General features: G+C 42.6%; 1 protein-coding gene across 1 annotated transcript in view; it reads right to left on the bottom strand.

The window, feature by feature from the left end:
• Nucleotides 1-13,102, bottom strand: part of LOC126251709 (calcitonin gene-related peptide type 1 receptor-like) — a 609,959-nt gene that overhangs the window by 21,846 nt on the left and 575,011 nt on the right. The window contains exon 6 of the mRNA XM_049952302.1: nucleotides 2,656-3,009. Coding sequence (XP_049808259.1) covers nucleotides 2,656-3,009 — 354 coding nt within the window. The remainder of the gene's footprint in view (nucleotides 1-2,655; nucleotides 3,010-13,102) is intronic.

Genomic DNA, 13,102 nt, shown 5'->3' with positions numbered 1-13,102 from the left:
ATCCCTCCCACATGAGCACAATGTGCTCCCTACAAAACCTTCAAAGTTTGTCGCAAAATTTCTGGGGCCACCCTGCATAAAGTTGAGCAGTCCGATAATACTGTACCTTAATATATTAATGTTCCTGCAAAACAGTTCATCCAGCGAAGAAAAAATGAAACAAATAACTCAAACAGTTTGACTGATCTATGAAATAAAGTCCCGTTATACCAAAATGCGAGCCCTTAATCGGGAGCTATATGAAGGACACATTAATCTTACGGAAGTTTTGAGTGTAACTAACGTTTTCCCCAAATTGTTAGAAAGGTTGAAAGAGTTGCATACGTAATAAGCGAAGAAGTGAATAATAAAATACACAGGAGAAACTTTGCATTTTTAAAAGCTCAACGAACACCTAAAATGCCAGAAGTTAGATCCAATTTAACGATACACGTCACTGCTATCCGCCACTGATAAACATTACTGATGCTGAGTTATTGTTTCACTTGTGAAGTTTAGAAACGTTGGGTGATGCGGGAAAGTGAAATTGCAGCTTAAGAAAAAGCGGGTTGAGAACAGACGGAAAGTGAATATACATTCACTTTCCGACAAAAAAAAAAACCAGCACCTTGAAGGACTAGAATTAGGACCTTGATATTCACAGCACGTCTACATTAGTATGTCCTGCAGAAACGATGACTATTTGAACCATGTCGGCCCATGGGTTCAAGATCAACATCGATGTCGCGCCTGCAGGCGAAATGCACCTGTGGTTTTCGTTATTGGTGTAAACAAAAGGTAATGGATCAGTGAGATTTGTGCGTCAACCGTAACGTCAAATCAGTGAGTTTGAAAGAGGGCGCGTTATCGATATGAGAAAATGTGGAGCATCCATCGGGGAAATTAATGCTCGTGTTGGACGTAGTGTTTCGGCAGCCTAATGGGTATGTTCACAATAATTTACGGAAGCACCTAGAACACGATACTACGGGTCACGTCGCACACCCGAAATCACCTCCGAAAATTTCGACACCTTATCCGAATCGCATTGCCGGACAAATCTGCGTGCTCCTCGCCTCTGGTGCAACAGTGGAACGATCTACCATATCGTTCACTACCAGGGGTTACAGTCGGTCGCCGTTTATTACGGCATGGGTAACGTGCTCGTCGTCCACTTCTCCCCCAACCTTTGACGAATGTGCAGAAACGTGGTAGACACCAGTGGTGTGTGGACCTACGTCAGTGTGACAGGAATGGTATCAGATAGTATTTTTGGACGAATACGGGTTCTGTTTGTTTGAAAATGATTTCCGTTCGTCCCAAACAGGGGGAGCGGCATCACAGTGACTGCATTCGCACATGGCGTACAGCGCGAACTCAAGGCCTTATGATGTGAGACGCTACTGTGTAGAACCACAAATCACAGTTGGTGCGTGTGCAGAGCACTTTGGCCAGTGCGACCTACGTGAACGACATCCTGCGAGCCGTAGCCATACGCTCGCTGCACAACACTCCAGAAGCCATTTTTCAGCAAGACAACACATAACCACGTGTTGCTGTACGAACAAGTGTCTTCTCGGTGGCACAGGATGCCAGCCTTTTGCCCTGGCCCTTCAGTCACCAGACGTGTGGCCAATCAAATATGTATGGGATATGGTGAAACGACAAGTGTAGCGTTGTGACGCAATCCCAACCACCACAGATGAACTTTGGAACCAGGTGAATGCAGCATGGACGGATAGGCCACAGAAAGCCATTCGCGTTTAATAGGCGTTGATGCCATCACTCACGGCATAAGTTATCAGAGCCAATGGCGGGCCCTGTGCCTACTTGGTAACACGACACATGCTGAACCATCGCGACTGAAATGCTAATCATTTCTGCAGAACATACTAATGTACATGTTCCTTAAATATAAACGTCCTATCTTTAGTCGTTGAAAGAGTATTTTTTGAGTACATGAGTGCACAACGAGGTATTTTCGATTTTGACCTTCGGTATGAATGGAGTAAGAAGTACAGCACTTCGAAACACGTAACAAGAGGCAAAAATATAGTAAGTATATTGTGCTGCATATTAATAAACATATACTGTGTTTGATCTAACCCGCCTGGTTAGCCGAGAGCGCTAATGTGCTGCTTCCTGGACTCGGGTAGGCGCGCCGGCCCCGGATCGAATCCGCCCGGCGGATTAACGACGGAGGCTGGAGTGCCAGCCAGCCTGGATGTGGTTTTTAGGCGGTTTTCCACATCCCACTACGTTAATACCGGGCTGGTCCCCACGTCCTGCCTCATTTACACGGCTCGCAGACCTCTGAACACATTCACTCTATTCCATGGATTACACTAGACGCCGACAGTTGGGGTACAGTAATTCTGTCCTGGGGTGTATGGGGTGGTGGCAGGAAGGACATCCGGCCACCCCTTAACTTAACCTTGCGAAATCCGATTAACCATGCCGACCCTGCCTCACTGAGGGAAAAAGGCACAAGCAAAAAAAAAAAAAAAAAAAAAAACTGTGTTTGATCTATAATTACCAAAACGCAGAGACATATTGTGGACATTGTAGTACACAGGGTGCTAAGGGAATAAATGAAGAGGTAGCAGTCACTGTTACCTTAATATGTACGCACTTCAGTGTGTCAGTTTTTTTCTAGTGGCTGTTGCGAGTACTCACTGGCCGCTCTCTGCGGGGTCGGTGTCGGTGGCGCGCAGCACGCTGTAGGCGAGCGCGGGGGCGGCGGGCAGCCCCCAGCCGAGGCCGGCGAGCACGCGCACGAGGCGCGCCTCGGACACGAAGGCGGCGACGAGCAGCGTGTGCAGGTAGAGGCCCTCGCACAGCATCCACGTGTAGCTGGCCAGCATCCCGTAGCTGAGCGCGGCCGCCAGCAGCCGGCAGCCCGCGCCGTTGGCGAACACGACGGCGGGCCGCGGCACCACAGCGCCGTACCACGACAGCCACAGCGCGTTGTTGGCCGCGAAGCTCGCGAACAGGTGCGTGTGCAGCGTGTTGCGCGCGCACCGCAGCGACCTGCGGGAGCGGGCCGGACTTAGCTTCCCCACAGCAAGGCAGTGTCGGATGTGACACGTGTCTTTTCTACAATAATCGTAGAAGCTGAAGAAATGATTTAAAATTTATCCCATGGCCGTAACTAATAAACCAGGTATCTTTGCCTACTACAAAGGTACGCTACTCATTACCCCAGCACAGTATTAGAGCTACTGTAGCTGCATCGACTACCGTAGTCCAATGTCCTCGATAACTCAAACTTCAATTCACTTCTTCAACTTATTTTCCCGTTCTTTGACAGTCGGCTATTGCTGAAGCACTCCGGTATTGGAGTAGCACCCTACCACCGTAGCAATCTATTGCAGTAGCACCCTAGCACCGTAGCAGCCTAGCCTAGTAAGCAAGAAGACCCAGGTTTGATGCCCCAGCCATAACAGAAATTTTAATTAATTTCTTCAGCTTCTATCAGTATCGTAGATAAAGATAAGACTCAGAATGTCTCAAGGAAAATTCAGTTATATCAGATCTATAGATCAACTACGCCTGAGTTACAGACATTATTTCCCCATTATGTCCAACACTAGGGTATCTTCATTTTATTTATTTGCACGTTCAGTTCCGTAGAATCAATTGAGGAGCAAATCTCCAAGGTGATGGAACGTGTAAGAACATGAAATTAAACGCAAATGTAATAGCGTATAAAAATTAAATGTTAATAAATCCGAAAAAAATTAAAGTCATAAGTTTAAGTAAATGCAATCAACAATACAACAACAATCAGCTTAATTTTTCAAAGACATTTTCGACAGATTTGAAAGCGCGTCAATTACTTCTCAGATTTTATAATTATAGCGGTAGCTTATTGAAAATTGGTGCAGCAGTATACTGCACACCTTTCGGCATGAGAGTTAAGGAAATCCGACGCAAATGCACGTTTGATTTCTGCCGAATATTAACTGAGTGAAAGCAGCTTATCCTTGGAAATAAGCTAATATTGTTAACAAGAAACGACAGTAAGGGATATACATATATATTGAGAGCTCAATGTCAAAATACCCAGACTTGTGAACAGCGGTCGACAAGTGGTTCGTGGACCTACACCACTTATTGCCCGAATCTCCAGCTTCTGAGCCAAAAATATCCTTTTAGAATGGGAAGAGTTATCCCAGAATATAATACCATAGACATAAGCGAATGAAACTTACCAAAGGGGACTAATTTTCGTGTCGAACGGTCACTCACTTCAGATATCGTTCGAATAGTAAAGCATTAAGCCTTTGAACAAGATCCTGATCGTGGGCTTTCCAGAACACCTAGAAATTTGTACTGTTTAGTTTCACCGATATATACCCATTCTGTGAAATTAAAACGTGAGGTTTTGTTGAATTGTGTGTTAGAAACTGTAAAAGTTGAGTCTTACTGTGATTTAGCGTTAATTTCTTTTCTACAAGCCATGAACTTAGGTCATAAACTGCACTATTTGAAATCGAGCCAATTTTGCTCACAGCATCCTTTACTACCAAACTAGTGTCATCAGTAAACAAAAATTTTTTAGAGTTACCCATAATACTCTAGGGCAAATCATTTATATAAATAAGTAACAGGAGTGGTCCCAACACTGATCCCTGCAGCACCCCCCAGTTTACCGTACCCCACTCACACCCCACACCACAGCCATTCTCAACATTGTGAGTAATGACCATTTTCTATCTGTTGCTAAAGGGAGAGATGAACCATTTGTGAACAACTCCCCCTATTCCATAACGGTCCAACTTCTGGAGGAATATTTTGTGATCAACACATATAAAAAACTTTGTTAAATCAAAAAATATGCCTAGCGTCCGAAACCTTCTGTTCAACCCATGCAGCACCTCACAAAGAAAAGAGAATATAGCATTTTCAGTTCTTAAGCGACTTCTAAAGCCTAACTGTGCATTTGATAGCAAATCGTGTTATATAAAATGATCGATTACCCTTAGAGACACAGCCTTTTCAATAACTTTAGCAAACACTGATGGTATAAAAATACGTCTAAAATTGTCTACGTTATCCCTTTTTCCGTTTTTACAAAGCGCCTTTGCTACTCAGTACTTTAATCGTTCAGGAAATTGACAATTCCTAAAGGAAAAATTACAAATATGACTGAATACATGGCTAACATATGCAACACAGTACTTTAATATTCTGCTAATCGCTACATCATAACCATGAGGGTCCTTAGTCTTCAGTGATTTAATTATTGACTCAATCTCCCCCTTGTCTGTATCACAGAGGAGTATTCCAGACATCAATCTCGGAAAGGCATTTGCCAAGAGAGTTGTATGATTCCCTGTAGAAGCTAAATATTTGTTTAATTCACCAGCAATGCTCACAAAATGGTTGTTAAATACTGCGAACTGACTTTATAGCGTCGACCTTGTGCTGCTGACGAGACGTTTCCTTCATAACTTGCCGTATAGTTTCAATTTCATCCTGTGAATTAGCTATTCTCTTTGCATGCCACATACACTTTGCCTTCCTAATAACATTTTTAAGCACCCTACAATAATGTCTGTAATGGGATACTGCAGCTTGATTGTGACTACTTCTAATATTTTGATATAATTCCGGCTTTGTCCTACATCATATCCTTATCCCACTAGTCAGCCACACTGGCTACCTATTATTGCTAGTACCCCACTTAGAATATTCTAATGGAAAGCAACTGTCAACAGCGTGAGAAATGTGTTAAGGAAAACATTGTATTTATGATCTATGTTACTGGCACTATAAACATCCTGTCACTCTTATTTCTAAACAAGATTCAAAAAATTCTCTATTGCTGTTGGATTAACTTCCCTACATAATTTGTAATTACGTGTGACATTTGTTTCACTACAAAAGTCTTTTAGTGTTAAAATTTGTGCATTATGGTCTGAAAGGACATTCACGCTTTTACTAACACAATGCCCATTAAGTAATGAAGAATGTATAAAAATATTGTCTATGATTGACCTACTGTTCCCCTGCACCCTAGTTGGAAAAAACACACTCTGCATCAAACCATATGAATTTAGATCTACCAACATCATTTTTCTTGCACCATCATACATAACATTTATATTGGAGTCACCACATGTAACTAATTTCTGGTGCTTCCTACAAAGTGAATCAAGAGCCCTCTCTAGCTTAAGCAGAAATGCTCTGATGTCACAGTTAGGGGACCTATAAACAACAACAATTAAAAGTTTAGTTTCATTAAATTCAACTGCCCCTCTTCTAATACCAGCGAGCCTTGGCAATAGTGACGATCAAAGAAGGGGAAAATAAGATGAAGATGTGAAATGAATTTTGTGTTGGGAGGGAGGGGGGGCGGGGGGACAATGCCTAGCGTTAGTTTGTGCAGGTGTGTGTAATAGCTAGCGCACCTTCCTAATAAGTAAGGGAACCCAGGTACAAGTCCTGGCCATGCAACAAATTTTAATCCATTTATTCACCTTTTGTCATTATCAGAGATAAAGATGAGACTCAAAATGTCTCAAGGAAAATTCAGTTATATCTGATCTACACATTTCGTTTGCCCAGAAAACACCGATGGCGTGCACTAATGTGTGTTGTGTATGTGATCCTAATGAACCTGATTTACGTGGAGAAAAACACCTTTTTAGCCAAGTGTCGTATACGACACGGCCTTTTGGCCTCCTAACATTCCACCTTGTGACAAGAATAGGTCTGGGTGGAAGGAGAGTTGCCAGTTTCGGCCGTGATCTATACCAGCATCTAGTGCGTGTTTTGTATGAATTAGTCAGTAAAGTTTGCATATATCGTGCCTTCATCTCTTAATGGACGATGCAAGTAAGTCACTCTACTTACTATGCACCTATGTTTCGCCAAATGTGGTGATGGACTGGTCTTAAACGCAGCCTTAGGACAAGGTTAAGTTGCAGTTTGATAGTTTTTTTCATTCAATCGCAGCTATACATGTAAGAATTCCTTCCCAATGCTTTGTATTTTCGTGGGTTGAAGTTAGGATGACATATAAAAACACAGCTTATATCTATTTCTATATCCATATACATTATAGAAATGGATGTATGTAAATGTGTGTGTATACAGGGTGTTACAAAGAAGGTACGGCCAAACTTACAGGAAACATTCCTCATACACAAAGAAAGAAAATATGTTATGTGGACATGTGTCCGGAAACGCTTACTTTCCATGTTAGAGCTCATTTTTTTACTTCTCTTCAAATCACATTAATCATGGAATGGAAACACACAGCAACAGAACGTACCAGCGTGACTTCGAACACTTTGTTACAGGAAATGTTCAAAATGTCCTCCGTTTGCGAGGATACATGCATCCACCCTCCGTCGCATGGAATCCCTGATGCGCTGATGCAGCCCTGGAGAATGGCGTATTGTATCACAGCCGTCCACAATACGAGCACGAAGAGTCTCTACATTTGGTACCGGGTTTGCGTAGACAAGAGCTTTCAAATGCCCCACAAATGAAAGTCAAGAGGGTTGAGGTCAGGAGAGCGTGGAGGCCATGGAATTGGTCGGCCTCTACGAATCCATCGGTCACCGAATCTGTTGTTTAGAGGCATACGAACACTTCGACTGAAATGTGCAGAAGCTCCATCGTGCATGAACCACATGTTGTGTCGTACTTGTAAAGGCACATGTTCTAGCAGCACAGACAGAGTATCCCGTATGAAATCATGATAACATGCTCCATTGAGCGTAGGTGGAAGAACATGGGGCCCAATCAAGACGTCACCAACAATGCCTGCCCAAACGTTCACAGAAAATCTGTGTTGATGACGTGATTGCACAACTGCGTGCGGATTCTCGTCAGTCGACACATGTTGATTGTGAAAATTTACTGGCGGTGAATCGAGGAAGTACAGTACATACTGACGAAACTAAAATGAGCTCTAACATGGAAATTAACCGTTTCCGGACACATGTCCACATAACATCTTTTCTTTATTTGTGTGTGAGGAATTTTTCCTGAAAGTTTAGCCGTACCTCTTTGTAACACCCTGTATGTGTACGCTCCACATCTTCTAAACCACATGTGTGATTTCACCTAAACTTGTTACGCATATCCCTTAATCTGAGGCAACAATAGCTACAAACTACCTGCCACACATCAGGAGACATGACCTCATAAACAATGAGGTGCGTGAAAAATTGCCGCATCGTGCATGAGATTTACTACTTCTTTGCTACAAACTCTATTCACAAAATATTTCTCAGACATTACACACATAAGCCGCTGAGTGTACCTACACAAATACATCATTGTACTAGACATAGTTACCAGACACAGTTTAACAGATATGACGTCATAAACACTGAGCTCGTGAAAAAATGCCGAATCATGAATGGAGTTTTAATACCATCATTCTTTACTTTACAGTCCCACAGTCGAGTCAAATTGCATTGATAAGAATTTAAACATATCAAAAGTTTGTTTCCACAGTGAAAAACATAAATCTGTTTGACGAGATGTTTGCAAATCTTTATTTTCCCAAAGAGAAAAATCTACTTGTTTTGAAGTTTTAGCAGACACGCTTCCTGCTACATTAGTTCCCTCGACTGTGTAAAATTTACAGTCCTACCTTTGGCGAGAACGTCCACTATGTGCTTTGCATTGGTCGTTAAGAAATTCTGCAACTGTTGCTTGTTCCTCCATTTAGTTACTATATGAAGATGATTTCATAAATTCAGTGGTCCCTCATAATCTCATTTCCAGCGATCAGGTGCAAAACCGCTACTTACTTGGCAAACGACCATCCTCGAAGAATGATTGTGTAGGGTACTTGGTTCAGAGTCTGCAACGTCTACTTTGGCTGGAGAGTCGCACTCGAGAGTGAGAGTCCCTTCTGCAGTCAGGGGAGGTGAAAATTTAGGGACTCGAACAGAAACTGCGCTCCATCTTGCCCTCTTCCTGATTTGCCCTTCCTTCCCCAAGGACGTGTTACAGGGCCTGATCTACACACATGATTTAGGACAATATCTGAGCAACCCTCTTACATTGTTTGCTGGTTATGCTGTGTTTTACCTGTATTGCACGTTACACAACACAGTCTTGTTTTCCAATCTTCGTTTTTCTGGAAATCTTGACATCGTTGTGGCGTTGGTAACTTGTAACACTGGGTCTGGATCACTGCTGTCGGTATTGCAATACCACAAGCTTCCAGTGCATCTTGTACATCTTTATGAAGACCGTTGATATTTTTGGCTCTTTCTTCCATGTTTCCTTTGCTGAGTCCAAATGCCAGTTCAGTCGTGAAGAGTTTACGTCCGCTTCGGTTATTCTTCTGCCATTCACGAAATCTTTGAGTGTATAGAATATATGCATTCAGTGCTGCAATATCTATCATTTCCATGAAGCTTCTTAGTGCCCACAGTCTCGTTCCTCTAACACAACTGTATTCTCTTGTCATTTTGTCCCCATTATCTACAGCACCTTTGGTTTTTGTTACAGTTCGGTATGATTTTGGGTTTGTGTTCACTTTCTTCGCCACTCACTTGTCTCTCATTATGCTGAGTAGAGAGTAGTATTACTGCCTTTCCCTTCTTTGGAACATAGGAAACTAGGATCAAGTCATTTGTGAAACCAAACATTGAAGAGTGATCTTCTCTCTTTCTGTTTGGCAAGAATTCCTTCAGAATCTCTTTCTTATTGGAACGCAAGGTACCAAACAATGCCGTGTTTCGTTTCAGTAGTTCAGCAGCCAACGGAAAACTGGTGAAAAAATTGTCAGTTGTTACACCATGACCATTATTCAGAAATGGTTCCATCAGATCGAAAACAACTCTCTTTGATTCACTTCCCCAGTATTATCCACCATTCCTGTGTAAATCTGGATCTGTAATAAGTAAGATGTCTTCACATCAGCACAAACACAAATTTTAATGCCATACTTGCCAGGCTTTCTCTTCATATAAACCCTAATAGGGCAGTTTCGTCGGTGCTTTGCTAATCGTTCATCAATAGTCACGTATTCATAAGGATAGAAGTTCTTGCACAAGTTAGATGGAAACTTGTCGAACACTACCCCGATGGCTTGTAGCTTGTCCTCAGTTTCTTCAATTGTCTGTGCTCTTGTGTCTCTGTTGTCAAATCGCAAGAATCTCAGTATAGATAAAAATCGGTTTCTTGACGTGGCAGCAGAAACGAATGGTTGCCGAAAGGCAACATTTCCTCCCCACAGATCGGAAGCACTTGTGCGATGTCCATGAGTTGGACCAGCTCCTATTAGTATGGCCAATACAGTGTACACTTCAGTTGCATTTATGTCTCTCCATGTCGTTTTGTTCGAAGAATGAGCTGCGTCCACAAAGAAATTACTCGTTTGGCTTCCCTGTTCATTTCTTCTACCATGATGCTCACGATTTCCGCTGAGATAAATAATAAAAATGACTCTGTTATTGTTTTGATTGTATTTCGATCATTCACTGGGCCAGGTGTTGCGTTAAAAATGTTGCGACGTCGACGCAACCCACCTGTTGGTGGTTCACTAGAAAATTGTAGCCCACTTCTAGAAACAAACAAATCTCCAGTGCCTTCGTCTTCTTCTTCTTCTTCTTCTTCTTCTTCATCCTCTTCTTCTTATTCTACTTGTTCACGTAAGTGTGTAGTGTTTTCTGATATTTCATCATCAGCTTCATCTGATGCTATGATATGGTCTTTGTCAAGAGGTTCCATATATTCATTCGGTACATTATCAATGTCCCATTCATTTTCATCGCCACTGACATCAGAGTTGTATACAATATCCACGATCTCTTCGCTACAAAGTCCTTTGGACATCCTTACTTGCAGATGAAATACTGACTCGTGTACTGTCAACTCAACAGTGAACGTCAAATTCATCTCAACAGTAGTAACCAACAACAAGAACAAACATTGGATCTATGGCAAAACTCAACAAAGAAGATGAATGACAGATATATTTCCCAAAATCTTCTTTTTCTACAAATAAGAAAATAAGACGTTTCATACCAAGCGGAGTAGTCTCACAATCCCACCAATAAATGACTTGAATAACAATGATAAAGCCAAAAAAATAGACAGTCGTTAATGTGAATTCAATGTCAATCATTTTAGTGCAAAGTCATGAAACCACAGGCAGGTGGCCCTTCAGATAACATTATTATAGGGAAAAAATCTACCTGGGGTAGTCAGAATACCCCGCTTGGTAATGCGAGGGTTAAGAAGAGTTTTCCACGTCTCACAGCTACAGAGAAGGGTGCTGATAACACAAGGGTTGTATATTTGTAATTTAATTTTTATTGTGATCCAATCATTGTTCCATACTGTGTTTTTCAATCTAGCCATGATAGATGAAGCTTTTGCCAGTCTATTAGTAATCTCAGTGTCCACAGGCAATTGGCTTCATATTGTAGATCCCAAATAAAGTCTACTTGGAGAGAACTGGTCTGAATGCTGAAGGATGGAAGGTTTGTGGTGCCCTGCGCCATGATCTTAGTCTTTTGGAGGGTGATGTTATGACAAAATTTTTCACATTAATGTTATAATTTGTGAGCTTGAGGCGGGCAATGTTGAAAAGATTTCCATCAGACCTAGCATGTAAACACGTTATGCAGGTGCTGACGGAATTGCTGACGTTGTGTGCGTGAAGCTGCTTCTTGACGACGACCTAGGTATTTGTGCTTCATGTCCCAACGGGAGATGCCTGGGATCGGTTTCTACGACTATTCTTCTGCGGATGTCAGTTGGCGCTGTACCCATAATTGGATAGATTTTTACCGCAGGAGTTGCTCGCAGGCAGCCAGTCACAATACGTACAGTGTCATTCAGTGCCATGTCCACCCGCTTGTGCATGTGTGGAGCGACAGTAGACTGGTGCTGCGTATTCTGCTGCAGAGACGTATACTGCCAGGACGGATGTACGGAGCACGTTAGGCTGTCGTCGCCATTTGGTGCCAGTAAGTGTACATACGATGTTGCTCCCAGCACATACTTTCAGATTTGTTTCTTGGCAATGATTTTTGAATGTCAGATTATAATCCAACGTTACTCCCAGGTATTTTGGAGTATTGTAGTGGCATAGTAGTTGCTCTCTCCCGGCCACACTTACCTTCCTCCTGGTTTCCCTGTTTCTCAGGTGAAAGGGAGAGATCTGCGTCTTTCTGCGATTTGGATTCAGGTGGTTATCATAATAATAGTTGCTGAGATCTTCGAGGGCTGGTGCCAGCATCGTTTCCACTTCCTCGGAGGTTCTACCTTCAGCTGTGACATCTTCGTAAATAAACGCTCCTGTTCCAGGGTTGACTGGTTGGTTATTAGTGTGCATATTGTACAGTGGGGGTGCCAGTACGTTAATTTGGTGGATCACTTATACTACGCTTCCTGTAGGCGGGTGAGACCTGTTCGTGCTGTGTGGAGTACAGCAGAGCGGGGGTGACGCACTGCCAGAACAGAGAATACTTTCTGTGTTTCCGCACAGTTGTGCTATGATAAAGATGACAGGTACATGACAGCGTGCGACTTAAGCCGCGTACACACTGAGACTGAAACATATTTTCAAAACATGTTTCCGGTAGCTTGATGTGGACACCATTTGGAAACATGTTTCGAAACATGTTTCGAAACACAGAAACATCTATCCGTAGCAGTGTCGGTACAGATCAAAGGAAACAATGTTTCCGGCTAGCTACCACTTGTCACCGCTGCACGGCGCTAGCGTATGTGTGTGTGTGTCGTCAACTTTTTAGCGGTGTTCTGTTTACGGTCGTTTTAGTTTTCGCTTTGTTTTTGTAGAATAATGGAGTGGTCAAGGCAACAAATTGTCGATTTAATTGCAATGTACCAGGGGGAGGATTGTTTATGGAACGTCCGGAGCAAGGATTACAAAAATACCGTTAAAAAACACGATGCACTTGCAAAAATTGCAGCAGCTTTTGGCACGGACAAGGGAAGTGTTGAGAAGAAAATACGATCGCTCGTGGTTGCATACAGGCGCGAGAAAAGAAAATTTATTGCCAGCAGACCATCTGGTAGTGGTGCAGACACTGCGTATGACTCGAACTGGTTCGGCTATCGGCTACTGCAGTTCTTGGACGATGTACATGAGGCAAAGGAGACAACAGATACT

Source organism: Schistocerca nitens, chromosome 4 (genome assembly GCF_023898315.1).
Source record: "Schistocerca nitens isolate TAMUIC-IGC-003100 chromosome 4, iqSchNite1.1, whole genome shotgun sequence".
NCBI classification, from domain to species: domain Eukaryota; kingdom Metazoa; phylum Arthropoda; class Insecta; order Orthoptera; family Acrididae; genus Schistocerca; species Schistocerca nitens.
This window is presented reverse-complemented; position numbering and strand designations above follow the sequence as displayed.